This window comes from Pseudorca crassidens, chromosome 2 (genome assembly GCF_039906515.1).
Source record: "Pseudorca crassidens isolate mPseCra1 chromosome 2, mPseCra1.hap1, whole genome shotgun sequence".
Classification (NCBI taxonomy): domain Eukaryota; kingdom Metazoa; phylum Chordata; class Mammalia; order Artiodactyla; family Delphinidae; genus Pseudorca; species Pseudorca crassidens.
Genome location: NC_090297.1, coordinates 131696005 through 131715033, shown reverse-complemented (window position 1 = coordinate 131715033; position 19029 = coordinate 131696005). Strand labels below are relative to the sequence as shown.

Genomic DNA, 19029 nt, shown 5'->3' with positions numbered 1-19029 from the left:
CACACATATTCACTGTTTTAGACATAAATTTGTACACAACTCAACTCTCAATTATCCACAAAGATAAGAAGGATCAAACATGACTATGCACAGTGAGTGAGAAAGAATGTGAGAACAAGAGAGAGAGAGAGAAGAAATAACTCAGGTTTCCACATGGATGTTCATTTAAAAAGATTAATGTCCTATTCAATTTTATATTAGAATACTTGGCTTTGATAACCTATAGTTTAAGGTAAACCTCAGAACCCACTATAGTTTTATATTTATGAGTATCTATTACTTGTTTTCCCTCTCAATCAGAACGTGTATTTATACTGAATAAGCTAGAGATATTTATACTTTATGTTTGCCTTGACTTAAAATAAGTTCAAAGCATTAAAAAAAGAAAATACGCATTTCCAGTTAGGTCAGTCTACTTAAAAGTTATATTGAAAATTGGTTTCAGTATTAAAGCCAGGAACTTAAAGAAAATCTTAATCTGGAACATACAAGGCAGAGAGAAGGGGTTTCTTCATGGTTACTTGACAAGATATTTTCTGCCAGTTATCAGCTTATTCCCTCTCAGTTCCAAATCTCCACCTTCATTGCCCTGCTTTGCGATACTAGAGATGGACCATGCAAATATTGCTCTTTTGCCATTTAGCACGATGTCACGTTTTCCCAGTAGACATAACTGGAGAGACACTGCAGGAGGAAGGGGTGTTTCTTCTTGATTCCTACGTGCTTTTTCTTCTTGATTCTGCAGCTCTTTGATGTCCAACACAGCCTCGGTCTAGTGGTGCTCACCCCCTAATGAGTTTCAGTGACACCCTGCATGTCCCAGCAGTTCTACCAGCACTGCAGCTGGCTTCCCAGCAAAGGTACCCCAGTGAATGACTTCCCACAAAGTTTCAGCAGCACCCCAATGGGTGGCTTCCCATCAAGTTTCATCAGTGCCCAGCAGGTGACCTCCCAGAAAGTTTTAGCAGCGCCCCAATGACAGCTTTCCATAAAGTCCCAAGAGCACCTCAACAGACAGCTTCTTTATGAGCTTCGATCAGCACCCCAGTGGGTGGTTTCTTGATTGCCAGTCTCAGCCTATGAAACCTCAGCAAACTTCTCTGTCGCCCAGTGTGCCACTGCTCCACCCTCTCCAATGAGATCAAAATCACAGCCTTGGAGGGGGTCAGGTACTCTTCCTTGGATACTCTTCCCTCATCCCTAAAAGTAATGATCGCTCCCTTTATCTACCATTCTTCTATGTTAGGGTTCTCTTTACCATTTAGTAGTTAATCCTCTGTTACTAGTCAATAGTTATTTATATTAATCTTCCTCTATTCTAATTACCGTGTCCTGACTGACTGACTGAAACAATGGAACTGGAAATGGTAGTAGGAGATAGAGTCACAAAGATAGAATTTGGGAATCTGTTTGCTTGTGCCTTTGGGCTTGAGTACAATGCTGAGCTACTTGTCAATGGGAAATGGGATGCTAATAATCAATGACACGCAGTGGGACCACAATTACCAATTACCAAGCTATCATCTTTGGCTATTGCTGTGAACAGCCAACTGGTAACCCAAACTCCTGCTGTACTTGACCACAGGTGTCCTGCACACCACTGCTGAGCCCATCACAGCAGCCAGAGAGAAGAAAGTACATCAAAACCAGGAAGAGAAGACCCTTTCTCCTACAGTGTGTTTCCAGAACCCTCTGTTGACAAAAGTTAACACTGTGCCAGTCAGCAAAGGATAAATATCAATAAAATCCTGCTCTAGTACTACGAGTTAGGGTGATAAGGGTGGATTTAGAGGTGAGAAGCAATAACTTGTAAAAGGAGGATGGTAAAAATGATAAAGATGGGAAATGGTGTGGAAACTGCCTGGGCTGTCCTCCCACCTGGTGTTTGAATGTGCTACAAACTCCAAATGGATCATTCTCAGGTAATCTCACAAGAATACTCTGAGGTAATTTCTCCCTGTTTCCCACTTAAATACCAACAGTACAGAAAAATATGAAAACTCTTATCAATACCAAAAACCAAGGTGGATAGCTGGACTCTGAGGATTTTTCTCCTGATTTCAAAATGTATTGGAGTTGAATTGAGAAATATCACTGGAAGCCAAAACATGCATTTCTTGTTTTGTTTTCTGAAAAAAGCAAAGCAGAGAAAGAATAGAGCCATACTAAAAGAAAAGAGGCAAACAGGTCACTCTTTCTTCATTCCCTGGCCCCTGTAAAGACCAGAGATCTGGGCACTACTTTTCAGGGGTCACAGTTCTGTTCTCTATCCATCAGTCCTCATCAGTACCCTTTCTTTACTCATTTCAAGATTTCCGGTCAGGAAGTATAAGGGTCTTGGTGGGGTGAGGTAGAAGCAAGTGGGGAGAAGGGAGAACCATTGGCAAAGGCCGTTGAATCCTGGGAGATAACTGTCCCAAAGGTAAGAATGCTACAGAGTCCTAAAGAATACTACAGGCTTGAGGACCATGAGATAAAATTTCAGAATAAAAGCTTGGAGTAGTTTTACACAGTGAAATCCTACTGTCTTTGTAAAGAGTGCAGTAAAGCAATGTGCCCTGGCCTCACTGGCAGTGAAGATAGAGAAAGGTTAAAAATAAAACAGAGGCAAACATTTATCAAACAAATACAAACAAAAGGAAAGCAGGGATGGAAATTTTCATTCCAGACAAAGCATAATACAAAGGCTTAACCTTTGAAAGGGGCAAAAGGGTTGGCAAGAGCTTTGATCCTAATAAAAATAAAACAGTCACAAGCATTTATACACCTAATTATGTTATATGAAATTACAAAAAGCCAGAACTATTTGAAATACAAGGAAGAATGGAAAGAAGTACAACTGTCTGGAAGGTTATACTGTATTCTCAAACTTTTATAGAGCAGGTAGATAGAAAAATCAATAAAAGGAAAGTACAAATGCTGAAAAGAAATGAGTGATCAGAAGTTTCAACCACTGCTATCAGCCTATGTCCTGAAAAAGGCGATAATATCCTTCATCTTCAGAAGATTCAACACTGGGGTATCTGATGGATATACCATCAGGTAGGGTCAGAGAAGTTGCAACTAATGTTTTCATTGTATTCATGTGACTGAAAAAACAGAATCCTGTTGTAGGAGAAACACATGCCCATCAGCAATTCTTGCCTGTTAGTAAATTCTTCTAGACCTGACCTTGTGAATTTCCAAAGTAGATAACATGAGCCCTGATTATCTGCAAGCTAATCCACTCATTTAGGAAAATTAACCTATTAGTGCCAGGATTGTATCTTGGACACATTCAAAATCCCACTGTATTAATCAAAAAGATGGTTCCCACTTCCCCAAGCCATCAACACAATCCTGGAATGGTTGGGGATCTGCCTGACACTCCAACTCATGGGATACTGTGGAAGGTTATGCAGGACCTTTCCCCAAGGTGGCTAGGGCAGGAAATAGCCAGAGAGTAAGAATGAATTCAGCTCTTACTGGGCACTGGTGACCAAAACCAAGAACACTAAAGTCGGTTTTCAGGACTAAGGCGTTCATTATCAGTAGACTAAGCCCAAAGGGTCATAAGCTGGGTAGCCATCATAGCAGAATGGGAAACAAGATGAAGAGAAAGATCAAAGTCAAATGGTCCAAGGTAAGGATCATGAATGTCACTGGAGAGCCAGACTTAGGTTTACTGGCCTTCAGCTGAGATTCTGTGGGTCAGTCAGGCTGGTTTAAGGATAAAGTGTTGTAGGAGGACAGACCATTGGTCATTAATGGTTAAATACAAAGTGGATAAAACATCTTCTACTGCCAGGCATGTCAGCTCTCCCGTGCCCATTTTAGTATTAATGTAATTCAGGTCATAAGGGGTAAGAAGGAGGCAGCCAGGAATCCCTCTCACTATGCCCAGAATTTGAGGGTTTCATATTATGGTCTATCTACATTTACAACTGTGATTGATAAAAAGATGCTAAAAGACTTCTACTCTTTGAGAATACATAGAGATTTAGATTTTAAATCTGTCCACAAAGAAAATATGCGGGATCTATTAGGTTCCCTGTGTATCAAAATTTACTATATTGCACTGATTTTCTGGCCGAAAAGGAAAAGCCAATTTGCATGGCTCCTGTCAGTCACATGTGGTTTGGAAATTCTCGTGCATTCCAGATACACTCTGTGTAAACTGGAGAATCATATCTTATTTCTACTCGTTTGCATGCATGCGTATAAAACTTGTTTTTCCCACAGTGCCAAATGAAAATAAGTGAAGAACTAGCAGCAGTGATCATAATTAATCAACTTCTTTGTCAAAACTTCACAGCTGTTGTTGTGAGGGGAATTCTTGTCCCTTGGGGTCTACAGAGGTTGTGACTTCCTTTTTGCTTTGCTTGTTCAGTTCTGTCCCGTGGAAGATTTAGAGATAAAATCCGTAACTGTCATTCAGTGCACAGTTTCTGACACCTCTTATGCGCCAGGGCCTTTAGTAGGTACTGAGAGATACTGAGCAGAATTCCTACTGCAGGGAGCTCAGAGTGGGAAAGAATAACAAATAAATAAATAGGTATATTTATGTGATAGCTGCCTTCGTAAAGCATGGGTTGTGTACAATGTCCTATGGAAACAGGGAGGGAGTTTGCCAAAAATTCATTGACAAAGGTGAATCATGATGGTCAAGTGTGAGTTGAAGTGAAGAAGTACTGGACAGCATTCAAGAAAGTAGGAACATTGTGTGCAAAGACATGGAGCTCAACAAGAACACATGTTTCAGGGACCTGAAAGAAATTCTGTATGGCTTGAGGCCAGAGGTAGAACCAATAGAGAAAATAATTGGAAAACACATGAGACAGAGGCAATAATTCTAGTAAAAAAATGCTATTTTAATAGTCTACATTCTTACATTAATATTTGAAGACTTTTGCTCACTAAGGAGACTTAAAAGTTGCAGATGAACTGGCTAGTGTTGCAATGTCCATTACCTAGACCCTATCCCTTCCTAGCACTTACAACAATGTCTGACACACAGTTAGTGCTTGATTAATATAAACTACTATTACTGCATGCGATAAATGGCACCTAATGACTCGTGCCTTGATGCACATCCTTCCTCTTGAGTATGGGCTGGACTGACTCATTTCTAATCAATAGAATATACCAGAAGTAATGGGTTGTCAATTCCAACATTATGTTATAAAAAGACTGACTTCCTTTCTGGGCAGACTCTCGTGTACTCACTCTCTCTGGTTCTCTTTATTTTTTGGATTATTAGCCGCCATGTCATAAGGACACTCAGGCACTTTATGGAAACGCCCACATGGCAAGGAACTGAGCCATGCCTATGTGAGTGTGCCCACTGCCAGCACCTGTGTGAGTGAGTTTGGATGCAGATCTCCTGAGGCTTGCCACAGCCACATGAGTGAACTTGGAAGTGAATTCTCCAGCTCCACTCGAGCCTTGAGGTTACTGCACGCTTAGCCCACAGCTGATGGCAACCTCTTAAGAGACTCTAAGCCAGAGGCACCTAGCTGAGTTGCACCCAGATTCCTCTCTGACAGAAACCGTGATAAGCCACTAAATTTTGCTATAATTTGCTGCACAGCAAAAGATAACTAATATACTATATTAGTACTGTCTACACTTATTCCCTAATCAAGGTTGGGTTTCTGGGATACCTAGGTTGGGCAAGGTGGTATCAGAGTTCCTCCTTGGTGATGGAGTGCTGCCTGCAACTCCAGCTTTTGTGACCAGGATCCCAATTGCCTGACACTTCACTCCTTGAGGGAACAAACCCTGTTACCTACAGTGCCACTCAACTGATTAGACCATTCATAGAATGAGTCCAGCCCAAGTGCAGCACAGATTACTGTGTTTGGCTTGCTCCTTGCCCCATCAGGGCCAACCTTGGGCATACCAATGCTATGAAGAACAGTTCCTTACTAGCAGGAGCTGAGAGTCCAGGAAATGCTATCTAGATGACAATTACAGATGTCCACAGAAGGGCACATATAGCTAATGTAGTCCTGATTTCCATATGTAAATCTAATTGATTATATGACATGCCTTAGAAACTAATTGTTAAACTTGCTATATACACTGTCCAGGTGGGAACAAGTGAAAAAATATACATCACTTAAGGAACATTGAGTTTTTGGCAGAGAATTTTTGGCAGTTTACATAACAATGTTGATGTGAAGGCAGTGGTTTTATATGTAAAAAAGATTTTACGACCTTAAAGATGATAAATATTTACATAAACATTATTCTCAGCTAAGGAAAGAAGAGCAAAATATAAAACGCAAGTGTGCCTTCTATGAATTGTTCTTTGCTTGCTTCTTAAGTCTTTTTAGAAGTTCTTAGACCCATTTTTAGTTAGTGGACAAGCACCCACTATATATACAATAGTATGTATGAAAATGATAGCAACACATCACAACAAAAAGAAAGAAAAAAAGGAAGAAAGGGGACTTTGTACCTCTGTCCCTGATGATTTTGCCCCTCGTGCTCTGGGATGCAGTTGTTGGAAGCTGAAGGACTTATGATGGAGGATGTCCTTAGAGCCACTGCTGAGATGCCCACCAGTGGGGATGAGAAATTCAGCAGCACTGAGGTGGTATGGTGGAAGAGGACATTCGAGTGATGGGTTACATTGATAACCAGTGGGTTATGCTGGCATGACAGTTCATAGCTTCCTGAAGAGAAACAAGGAGATGAATAATATTTTAAGTCTTTCATGTAGTACCAAGTTTCCATATCTAGTATTCATTTTGTCTTCTCAATAGCTGTATGATGTAAGCAAGGTCTCAAACAATATCAGAGACAGACATCAAGCTGATTCCTGGGTCTAATGGATTGTCCTCTAGTGGTCCTAAAGGGATAACTGTCAGACTCACCAAGAGAGTGGTTGTTTCCACTGATATCGGTCAGGTAAAGGGTCACTGTTGGCCGCTGTTCCCCAGGCACCAGGCCATCAGATGTCAAGAAAATGAAAATTGCTGTGGCCACTCCTGGTCTATTGAAACAAACCTAGGCATAAGCACATACATGTACGAGCCATTATTTCCAGTGGGCTATCAAGGCACGTGTCAAACTATTTTTATACTTCTCAAATAGCTCACCATTCATAAAGAGCTCCCTTCTCCTTTACAATGGGAAAAAACATGGAGTAGGCACAGAAAGATAGCCACAGTCACATCAAAAGTCAAAATTAGCTGGAAAGAAGATAACTTTCAGCTACTGAGCTGCCTATCTTTTTATGAGACTTTTTATGTCAACCAATTGCTTGTCACTTGAATCTTTCTTTAAATTTCTCAAAAAGATCACTCAAATAGACCATCTCTGGAGACAGTAAACTACAGCATAGGTAGACAATACCTCCCTATCTCCAAAGTGAGAGACGTGGACAAGAGCATCACCTTGCTAACACTTTGTTCTGAACTGGCATAGCTAATTATCCTTCCCTATCTCCTTATCTCTCCCCTAAAGTTTTTATCAGAACCTCTCACTTAGCTTTTGAACTATGCCATGGGAGAGAAGCTATTGAAGATTCGGTTGCTTCTGAGATTAGAAGCTGCCAAACTGTTTATTCTTATTCTTTTGGTGCCTCAAGCCCATATACCCTATCCATGGCTGAAGAATAAGCCAACAATGAAAATTCAGTTATCTATAAGAAATATACCTAGATGGCTAGACTAATTAACAAAGAAACAGTCTTTCACAGTAAACTATGGCTGTTTTGTCCCTGGAAATCCTTTAATATAAAAGAAAACACCTCAGAGATTGGGGAATGACCTGGAGAACTTATTTTCCATATTGAAATTATTTGATGTAGTAATTCTACTTTTATTTCCTATAGCTCAACATTACTCTTAATTTCTATTGAGAATTAACTCCAGTCTTCCCTGGTGTTGGATGGTTGTTGCATTATTAGAATCTGGTGCTGGACTGTACAACCTTCTGTGTGTATTTCTCTAGCTTTTCATCAGGTTCTGAAGGGGATAATGCTCCAGAAAAACTGTCCTCAGTGTCAGAGCAGGGTACACCATCTGATGGCAGAGGTCTTTTCTTAAAATGGGGAGCAGGAGAGTAAAACATGTTTTCCATTTTAATAAGAATTCTTCCTTGTCCGGAGACTGATTTTTCCTGAGCCTTGGTGGTGTGTTTATAGAGTGTCCATTTGCACTGCTGGCTCAATTAGGGTGATTTTATGATTTTCAGTGGTCAATGTAGCACAACTCTCCCTTCTTCCTTTCCTCCTTTGAGGGAAAGACCAGCCACACTCTTTTTTTACAGTGTCTTTTTTTCCCCCTTTTCATTTCCCCTCTTTGAAGTAATAAATATTTCTTTATAACTTAAGAAACTTCCAGACCCATAGGTTATGGCTTGCAATACGAGGTCCTTTGTTTCTGGCTGGATGACGGCTAGACATGAAACACACCATAAGGTAACCAGGAGCCTAATGCAAAGCCCTCAACCCCAGCCCCAAATGACATCAAAGTGCCCTGGGAACTCCCACAACCTCTTCCTTTTCACACACCACAAAAGAGACCTGAGTACTGGAAGAAAGCTCTGGGTTGTTTCCTGAGCCAGGAACAAACAGAGTCCAAACAAGTACCTGGTGGCTTTACCTCAGTAGGTCTCAGACTCGAAGAATGGAATGGCTTCAATGAGCAACAGGAGAGCTCAGTTTTCCCACTGTCTGTTGGGTCCCAAAATAGTCACCACCCACCTGAAGCTAATTTGTAGGCCTTATGATTTCTCCATCTTGAGGGCCCATGCCCAAAACCTCCATCTCGTTTTGCATCTCCTTGCTCTACGGGTCTTTGAATCCCAAATCACTTTGAACCTTAAAGCCTGCTCTTGGTGGCAGTGTCTCTGTGCCTTGACTTGTGGGAAGCAGCTATTCCAGGATTTCCAGTCCGTGGCTTAAGTAGGAAAACCACAGGTGAGACATCAGCAGAGAAATGTTGGGATACACAAAGCAACGAGAGACAAGGGTTTGATCATGGTACTGGATGCCAAGTCTTGGGCATTTTCTCTCACAGTGACACAGAGAGGTAGCCAAACTTCATTCTCATCTGAATACCTGATATGATTCACAGTAGCAACCAGACACAAAGAAGTATAACACTCTAACACAACTACTGGAACCTCAAAAGCAGAGACAAGTCTGAGCCACGGTAAAGGGAATCAAGTGAGTTCACCATTCTGGAGGGAGTGTTGGCCAGGCAGAACCCTGGGTTTACTCCATCTTTACTAGCTGGGTAGATCTGAACTATCCATCTCTCCTCTCTGAGCATAGGGTGCCTCTTCCACATCTGAGAAACAGATATACTACCTATCTCAGGCGGCTACTATGAGGATGAAATGAAATCACGTAAAAGCACATAGGAGAGTGCCTACCATCTAGTAAGGACTCAGTAATTCTTATTTCCAAAAAGGAATTATTTTTTATCCTGTTTATACTTCAGGAAGACAACGATAAAGAAGAAAGTTTTAAAATTAAACATACAACCATATATTTTGGTATATAGAGAATTACACTTTTCTGAAATTTATGGGCTAAAAAATTTCATATATGTTTTTTTAAAATGGCACTTGTACATGTGAACTGATACTCCAGGTTCTGCTTCCATAGAAATTGGTGATACTTGAAGCTCTTGGTATAGAATGTATCTCTACTTTATAAATGGGATATATGAAAAATATACTTTGTATATATAACTATTTTAATAGAGTTTTAAAAATTCAGTTCAATATGCATTTATTAAAAACCTATTTTTATGTATATATAGACAAAGAAATTTCTAGAATTGGCTGTATAATTAGAAAACTAAAAGTGTATACTTTATGTGAACAAAGAAGATATTTTTAAAAGCTGCTCTTGGACTTCCCAGGTGACGCAGTGGTTAAGAATCTGCATGCCAGGCCCTGCCCGCAGGAAGACAAAATCCAGACTCATCCACTAGAAAACAGGCACCAGTCCCCTCCACCGGGAAGCCTACATAACCCACTGAACCAAACTTACCCAAAGATTTGTGTTTAGGGGCAAACACAAAAAACAATGGGAAATACGAACCTGCAGCCTGCGAAAAGGAGACCCCAAATGCAGTAAGTTAACCAAAATGAGAAGACACAGAAATACACAGAAAATGAAGGAGCAAGGTAAAAACCCACCAGACCAAACAAATGAAGAGGAAATAGGCTGTCTACCTGAAAAAGAATTCAGAGTAATAATAGTAAAGTTGATCCAAAATCTTGGAAATAGAATGGAGGAAATACAAGAAATGCTTAACAAGGACCTAGAAGAACTAAAGAGCAAACAAACAATGAGAAACAACACAAAAAATGAAATATAAAATTCTCTAGAAGGAATCAATAGCAGAAAAACTGAGGCAGAAGAACGGACACGTGACCTAGAAGATAAAATAGTGGAAATAACTACTGCAGAGCGATTAAAGGAAAAAGAATGAAAAGAATTGAGGACAGTCTCAAAGACCTCTGGGACAACATTAAATGCACCAACATTCAAATTACAGTGTTCCAAAAGAAGAAGAGAAAAAGAAAGGGACTGAGAAAATATTTGAAGATATTATAGCTGAAAACTTTCCTAATATGGGAAAGGAAATAGGCAATCAAGAACAGGAAGCACAGAGAGTCCCATAGAGGATAAATCCAAGGAGAAACATGCCAAGACACATATTAATCAAACGATCAAAAAATAAATACAAAGGAAAAATAATAAAAGCAGCAAGGAAAAGCAAGAAATAGTATACAAGGGAATTCCCATAAGGTTAACAGATGATTTCTCAGCAGAAAATCTGCGAGCCAGAAGGGAATGGCAGGACATACTTAAAGTGGTGAAAGGGAAAAACCTACAACCAAGATGACTCTACCCAGCAAGGATCTCATTCAGATTCGAAGGAAAAATAAAAAACCTTACAGACAAGCAAAGGCTATGAGAACTCAGCACTACCAAACCAGCTTTACAACAAATGCTAAAGGAAATTCTCTAGGCAGGAAACACAAGAGAAGGAAAAGGCCTACAAAAACAAACCCAAAACAATTAGAAAGTGGTAATAGGAAGATATACATCAATAATTGCTGTAAATGTAAATGGATTAAATGCTACAACCAAAAGAAAAGGACTGGCTGAATGGATGCAAAAAAAGACCTGTAGAAATGCTGTCTACAAGAGACCCACTTCAGACCTAGAGACACAAACAGACTGAAAGTGAGGGCATGGAAAAAGATATTCCATGCAAATGGAAATCAAGTGAAAGCTGGAGTAGCAATTCTCATATCAGACAAAATAGACTTTAAAATAAAAGTTATTACAAGAGGGCTTCCCTGGTGGCGCAGTGGTTGAGAGTCTGCCTGCCGATGCAGGGGATGTAGGTTCGTGCCCCGGTCTGGGAGGATCCCACAGGCCGGGGAGCGGCTAGGCCCGTGAGCCGTGGCCGCTGGGCCTGCGCGTCCGGAGCCTGTGCTCCGCAATGGGAGAGGCCACAACAGTGAGAGGTCCGCGTACCACAAAAACAAAACAAACAAACAAACAAAAAACTATTAAAAGAGACAAAGAAGGCACTACAAAAGGATCAAGGAATCAATCCAAGAAGAAGATATAACAACTGTAAATATTTATGCACCTAACATAGGAGCACCTCAATACATAAGGCAAATGCTAACAGCCAGAAAAGGGGAAATAGACAGTAACACAATAATAGTGGGGGACTTTAACAACCCATTTTCACCAATGGACAGATCATCCAAAATGAAAATAAATAAGGAAACACAGCTTTAAATGATACATTAAACAAGATGGACTTAATTGATATTTATAGGACATTCCAGCCAAAAACAACAGAATACACATTTTTTAAAGTTCTCATGGAAAAATTCTCTAGGATAGATCATATCTTGGGTCACAAATCAAGCCTTCATAAATTTAAGAAAATTGAAATCGTATCAAGTGTCTTTTCCGACCACAACGCTATGAGACTAGATATCAATTACAGGAAAAAGATCTGAAAAAAATACAAACACATGGAGGCTAAGCAATACACTACTAAATAAGAAAGAGATCACTGAAGAAATCAAAGAGGAAATCAAAAAATACCTAGAAACAAATGACAATGAAAACACGATGATCCAAAACCTATGGGATGCAGCAAAAGCAGTTCTAAGAGGGAAGTTTATAGCAATAAAATCTTACCTGATGAAACAAGAAACATCTCCAATAAACAACCTAACCTTACACCTAAAGCAATTAGAGAAAGAAAAGCAAACCCCAAAGTTAGCAGAAGGAAAGAAATCATGAAGATCACATCAGAAATAAATGAAAAAGAAATGATAGAAAAAATCAATAAAACTAAAAGCTGCTTCTATGAGAAGATAAACAAAACTGATAAGCCATTAGCCAGACTAATCAAGAAAAAAAGAGAGAAGACTCAAATCAATAGAATTAGGAATGAAAAAGGAGAAATAACAACTGACACTGCAGAAATACAAAGGATCATGAGAGATTACTACAGGCAATTATATGCCAATAAAATGGGCAACCTGGAAGAAATGGGAAAATTCTTAGAAAATCACAACCTTCCAAGACTAAACCAGGAAGAAAAAGAAAATATAGACAGACCAATCACAAGCACTGAAATTGAAACTGTGATTAAAAATCTTGCAACAAACAAAAGCCTAGGAACAGATGGATTCACAGATGAATTCTATCAAACATTTAGAGAAGAGATAACTCCTATCCTTCTCAAAATCTTTCAAAATATAGAAGAGGAAGGAACACTCCCAAACTCATTCTACGAGGCCACCAGCACCCTGATACCAAAGCCAAAGATGCCACAAAAAAAGAAAACTACAGGCCAATATTACTGATTAACATAGATGCAAAAATCCTCAACAAAATATTAGCAAACAGAATCCAACAGCACATTAAAAGAATCATACACCATGATCAAGTGGGGCTTATCCAAGGAATGCAAGGATTCTTCAATATACGCAAATCAATCAATGTGATAAACCATATTAACAAATTGAGGAGAAAAACTATATGATCATCTCAATAGATGCAGAAGAAGCTTTTGACAAAATTCAAAACCCATTTATGATAAAAAGCCTCCAGAAAGTAGGCATAGAGGGAACTTACCTCAACATAAGAAAGGTTATATATGACAAACCAACAGCCAACATTGTTCTCAATGGTGAAAAACTGAAATCATTTCCACTAAGATCAGGAACAAGGCAAGGTTGCCTGTCTCACCGCTATTATTCAACATAGTTTTGGAAGTTTTAGCAACAGCAATCATAGAAGAAAAACAAATAAAATGAATCCAAATTGGAAAAGAAGAAGTAAAACTGTCACTGTTTGCACATGACATGATACTCTACATAGAGAATCCTAAAGATGCTACCAGAAAACGACTAGAGCTAATCAATGAATCTGGTAAAGTAGCAGGATAAAAAATTAATGCACAGAAATCTCTTGTATTCCTATACACTAATGATGAAAAATCTGAAAGAGAAATTAAGGAAACACTCCCATTTACTATTGCAACAAAAAGAATAAAATACCTAGGAATAAACTTAACTAAGGAGACAAAAGACCCATATGCAGAAAACTATAAGATACTGATGGAAGAAATTAAAGATGATACAAACAGACAGAGAGATATACCATGTTCTTGGATTGGAAGAATCAATATTGTGAAAATGACTATACTACCCAAAGCAATCTACAGATTCAATGCAATCCCTATCAAACTACCACTGGCATTTTTCACAGAAGTAGAACAAAAATTTCACAATCTATATGGAAACACAAAAGACCCTGAATAGCCAAAGCAATCTTGAGAAAGAAAAACAGAGCTGGAGGAATCAGGCGCTCTGACTTCAGACTATACTACAAAGCTACAGTAATCAAGACAGTATGGTACTGGCACAAAAACAGAAATATAGATCAATGGAACAGAATAGAAATCCCAGAGAAACCCAAGAAGATATGGTCACCTCATCTTGATAAAGGAGGCAAGAATATACAATGGAGGAAAGACAGCCGCTTCAATAAGTGGTGCTGGGAAAACTGGACAGCTACATGTAAAAGAATGAAATTAGAACACTCCCTAAAACCATACACAAAAATAAACTCAAAATGGATTAAAGACCTAAATGTAAGGCCAGACACTATAAAACTCTTAGAGGAATACATAGGCAGAACACACTATGACATAAATCACAGCAAGATCCTTTTTGGCTACCTCCTAGAGAAATGGAAATAAAAACAAAAATAAACAAATGGGACCTAATGAAACTTAAAAGCTTTTGCAAAGCAAAGGAACCATAAACAAGATGAAAAGACAACCTCAGAATGGGAGAAAATACTTGCAAACGAAGCAACTGACAAAGGATTAATCTCCAAAATATACAAGCAGCTCATGTAGCTCAGTATCCAAAAAACAAACAACCCAATCCAGAAATGGGCAGAAGACCTAAATAGACATTTCTCCACAGAAGATATACAGATTGCCAACAAACACATGAAAGGACGCTCAACATCACTAATCATTAGAGAAATGCAGTTCAAAACTACAATGAGGTATCACCTTGCACTAGTCAGAATGGCCATCATCAAAAAATCTACAAACAATAAATGCTGGAGAGAGTGTGGAGAAAAGGGAACCCTCTTGCACTATTGGTGGGAATGTAAATTAATACAGCCACTATGCAGAACAGTAGGGAGGTTCCTTAAAAAACTAAAAATAGAACCACCATCTGATCCAGCAATCCCACTACTGGGCATATACCCTGTGAAAACCATAATTCAAAAAGAGTCATGTACCACAGTATTCATTGCAGCTCTATTTACAATAGACAGGACATGGAAGCAACCTAAGTGTCCATCAACAGATGAATGGATAAAGAAGATGTGGCACATATACACAATGGAATATTTCTCAGCCATAAAAGGAAGCGAAATTGAGTTATTTGTAGTGAGGTGGATGGACCTAGAGACTGTCATACAGAGTGAAGTAAGTCAGAAATAGAAAACCAAATACCGTATTCTAACCCATATATATGGAATCTAAAAAAAGAAAAAAAAGGCTCTGAAGAACCTAGGGGCAGGACAGGAATAAAGACGCAGCTGTAGAGAATGGACTTGAGGACATGGGGAGGGGGAAGGGTATGCTGGGACAAAGTGAGTGAGTGGCATGGACTTATATATACACTACCAAATGTAAAATAGATAGCTAGTGGTAAGCAGCCACATAGCACAGGGAGATCAGCTAGGTGCTCTGTGACCACCTAGAGGGGTGGGATAGGGAGGGTGGGAGGGAGATGCAAGGAGGAAGTGATATGGGCATATATGTACACATATAGCTGATTCAATTTGTTATACAGCAGAAACTAACACACCATTGCAAAGCAATTATTCTCCAATAAAGATGTTAAAAAAAAAAAAAAAAGAATCCACCTGCCAATGCAGGAGACATGGGTTCAGTGCCTGGTCCGGGAAGATCCAACATTCTGCGGAGCAACTAAGCCCATGAGCCACAACTAGTTAGCTTGCGCTGTAGAGCCCGTGAGCCACAACTACTGAAGCCTGCGTGCCTAGCGCCCGTGCTCTGGAATAAGAGACTCCACCACCACAATGAGAAGGCTGCACACTGCAACGAAGAGTAGCCCTTGCTCGCCACAACTAGAGAAAGCCCGTGTGCAGCAACGAAGACCCAACGCAGCCAAAAAAATTTTATTATAAAGAAAATAATAAGCTGGTCTTTCCACAGCCACGCAGAGCTATTTTAATATATATAATGGTCTAGGCTATTTTTATTTTTTATGAAATAAATAATGGATTTTTATGTTCCTAAATGTGAAAATAGGTATTGGCCGGAGCAGAAAATTTGTCAACACAAATCTCTGCTTATTCTACCCCATGTCACCTTTGCCACTACAAGTATGACACTCCTCTAATCACCACATCAAATGTACAATATGAAGAGCAGCTCCTTTCAGGACAAAGCACACCAGATGCACCTCCTCGGGGACTACTCAGATCTGAAATGAGGACCAGGCATGGCCCAAGAGAAAAGTCCAAGATGCTAAGAGGTCAAGGGACTTGTAAGCTTTATTTGTAAAGTTTTATTATTTGTTTTAACAAGGAGATTGCATTTATGTATTACAGGGCAATATAAAATTAATTTGAATGTGGCTTTTATGAAGAAGACAAAGTATAGTTAGATATCAGAAAGGAGGCAAGATCTTTTAGAAAAGCAATTGATTCTCAGGACTGAGGAACAGTCTAAAAATAAAATGTTCGCCAGTGAAATTAGCTCAGTGAATCTCCAGCAAAATACTTTGAAACAGAGAAAATATGGATTAGATATAGATAGATAGATAATAGGTAGATAGATAGATAGATAGTTAGATAGATAGATGATAGGCAGATAGGTTGAGACTTACTGATAGAGTGGAAAACCAGTCCTGCACACTCAATTGCTTTCCATCCAAAGCCTTCACATTAACTGCTGGATCTAACTTCTGGCCACTTGTGAGGGGTAAGACTGAAAGAATGTTTTCTTGGTGCAGAACTGTTTGGGCTTAAGAAATCCCTCTTCAATCTGCCTGCTGGGTACAAACACACTTAATAGACTCCCAGACCAAGCATTTCGACATCCAGGTCATCCTTTGCGGAGGTCCCTGGACAGCAGAACATAAAACTATACCACAAACTTGAAAAGAATCTTCTCTGAGGTTTCAGAATGCTTTTGGTTATTACTGAGATGTTATTTTGTGTGTGTGCTTTTCCATTTTCATTCATCTATGGCACTTCCTGATTCCAGAGAGAAAGGGAAGGCCCTTGAACAGAAGAAAGTGAGCACATATTATTTTCATTTTGCATAGCACTATACAGTTTGCCAAACATGATCACATGCCTTGCTGCAGCCTCCAATAAGCTCATTGGGTTTTTGTTCCTATTTGAGACCTTTTTATTACAATATCCCCAGGATACAAAGGTTATACTATACAAGTGAAACGTAGGATTCTGAGAGCTTAAGTGACTTCCTCTAGCTGAATGCTAGACAGTTAGGAATTTGGGTTTTCTGTGTTCTTCTGACTGCCCAGGGATTCCTAATTTGGTTTAGCAGAAAATAACAAATTTGTTAGAAAATTTGTTGATGTGTGTGCCCTCTCTCCCCACAAAAAAATGAAGTCACATAAATACTTAGATATAAAAAAGTTATACTATTTCAGGGAGCTAAGAGAACACTTTGAAAGCCATTCATAGTTCAGTTAGGGTCAACAGAAATTAGATTAAGAATGCTTACACAATTGGTTGACCCACATGGTTTTTTTTGTAGGTGAAAAGCTATCAAATATTGGCAATTTTATATGGTTCACCCTAATAATATTGCTGTCTATGTAGACTTAAGAAATATGACAAGGGAGAGATTAACTCTCAAAGTTTCAAGGTATGTTACCTGAAGTCCAAATCTAACAGATGAAGGGAAGGTGTGAGGTAACTAGCCTCTTGTCTCTGAGCTTGAGGCCTCTTGGTGGCCTCTGTACTTGAGGATGTGAGTCAAAATGTGGAGGGGGTTTTGAACCTGGTTTGACTTCCTTCCCATGTCCAAGCTCCTGTCTCTCTTGATATTGGTCAAAACCCAGTTGATTTCTAGTGTTATTCCTTCATAGTACAAGTAAGGTTATAAACACCATGAGCTTATGTAGTTCTTTTTTCAGAAGAGTGAGGTCAACTTATCATTTTATGAAATGAAGAAGAAACCTCCCTTATGACCCCCACCACCCAGGAGGAGGCATTTGACAATGTATGATTTGGCAAGTCAGTGGAAGGGCTCAGATCAAAATCAGCTTATTGGCTCAATTCAATTCTAAGAGCATCTCCTCAGTTGTGATTTCAGATACCAGGGCTAAGTCTGCAGAGAATTTGTGTTAGAAGAATTTGAGAGACTCAGAGGGGGATCAGAAAGGCAAAACCAAATCTGTAGTGAATACTGTGGTGTACCACTGAAATCCCCTTCTTCATGACTGAGCATTCAGCTCACATCAAGTCTCTTTCCAGAAACTGCCCTCAGAGAAAGAAAGCCTCCACAAGGTTATGCCACTTCCCTGGAGTAGGGGGAGAGAAGAAACCCGTGTCCAATGGCCTTTTGATAGGATTGAGTGGTAGACAAGGTGGGACAACTCTGAAGGGCCATCGTAGCTCCCTGTAGGATGCTGACACTTTTGTGTGGCTGTTTCATAGTTCTACTCCTCTCTCTGCCAACTCCTAGTTCTTTCATTCCCCCATAGGTGTTGATTCCAAGGAAAGTTCTTGATAAACTTTTCTGCAAATCTTTATCTCAGAGTCTGAATCCTGGGGAAACTCCACTTAAGACAAAGTCTGAGAATGAGAAAAGGTATTATGAAATACAGATAATGAAGGTTCTCTTGGGAACGAGAATGCATAAGTGAGGGGATGAGGGATTCAATGGAGAGCCAAGAAATCTTCCCTTCCGGTTAAAAAAAAAATGCTATTCCAATTATTTATGAAACTTAGAGTCTGCTAAGTTGTCATATCTAGGGCCTGCAAAAGCTTTCATGTAAAATCAAAGTTAGATTAGTAGCAATCAGAGAGGAAAATGGAAAATGAGTCTTTTACCTCTGGGAATAAACTGTTTAGCCACAGGGAGATGCAGCTCCTCTTTCAGTGCACTAGGCTAGTTTTTGATAGAAATGAAACTCATATATGCATAGTCATCTTTGCTTTTTTAGGATTCCCAGAGACTGCAGGAATCCATGTAGGTTAATTTTCCAAAGAGAAAATTTTATTTTGGAAAGCAAGAACTTTTCAGAAATTTAAATCATGTGTACAGAAATAATCACAATATAAATTAGAAATTTTTCTTCCCTCTTAAAAAGAGGATTCTGTACTTCAGTGAATTTTCACTTGATAATTGGAGGCATCATTTTGAACATCAATTATTTTACTGAATGATGAGATAACAATCCTCTAAAGTAGTGCTTCTCAAACTTTAATGTGCACACAAATCA

The 19029-nt window shown here is 39.3% G+C and overlaps 1 protein-coding gene across 3 annotated transcripts in view; it reads right to left on the bottom strand.

Moving 5' to 3' along the window:
• Nucleotides 1-19029, bottom strand: part of PAPPA2 (pappalysin 2) — a 488087-nt gene that overhangs the window by 92829 nt on the left and 376229 nt on the right. For all 3 annotated transcript variants that reach the window (XM_067728728.1, XM_067728730.1, XM_067728729.1), the window contains 2 exons: nt 6861-6993; nt 6443-6659 (listed from right to left, as the gene is read on the bottom strand). In XM_067728728.1, coding sequence (XP_067584829.1) covers nt 6443-6659; nt 6861-6993 — 350 coding nt within the window. The remainder of the gene's footprint in view (nt 1-6442; nt 6660-6860; nt 6994-19029) is intronic.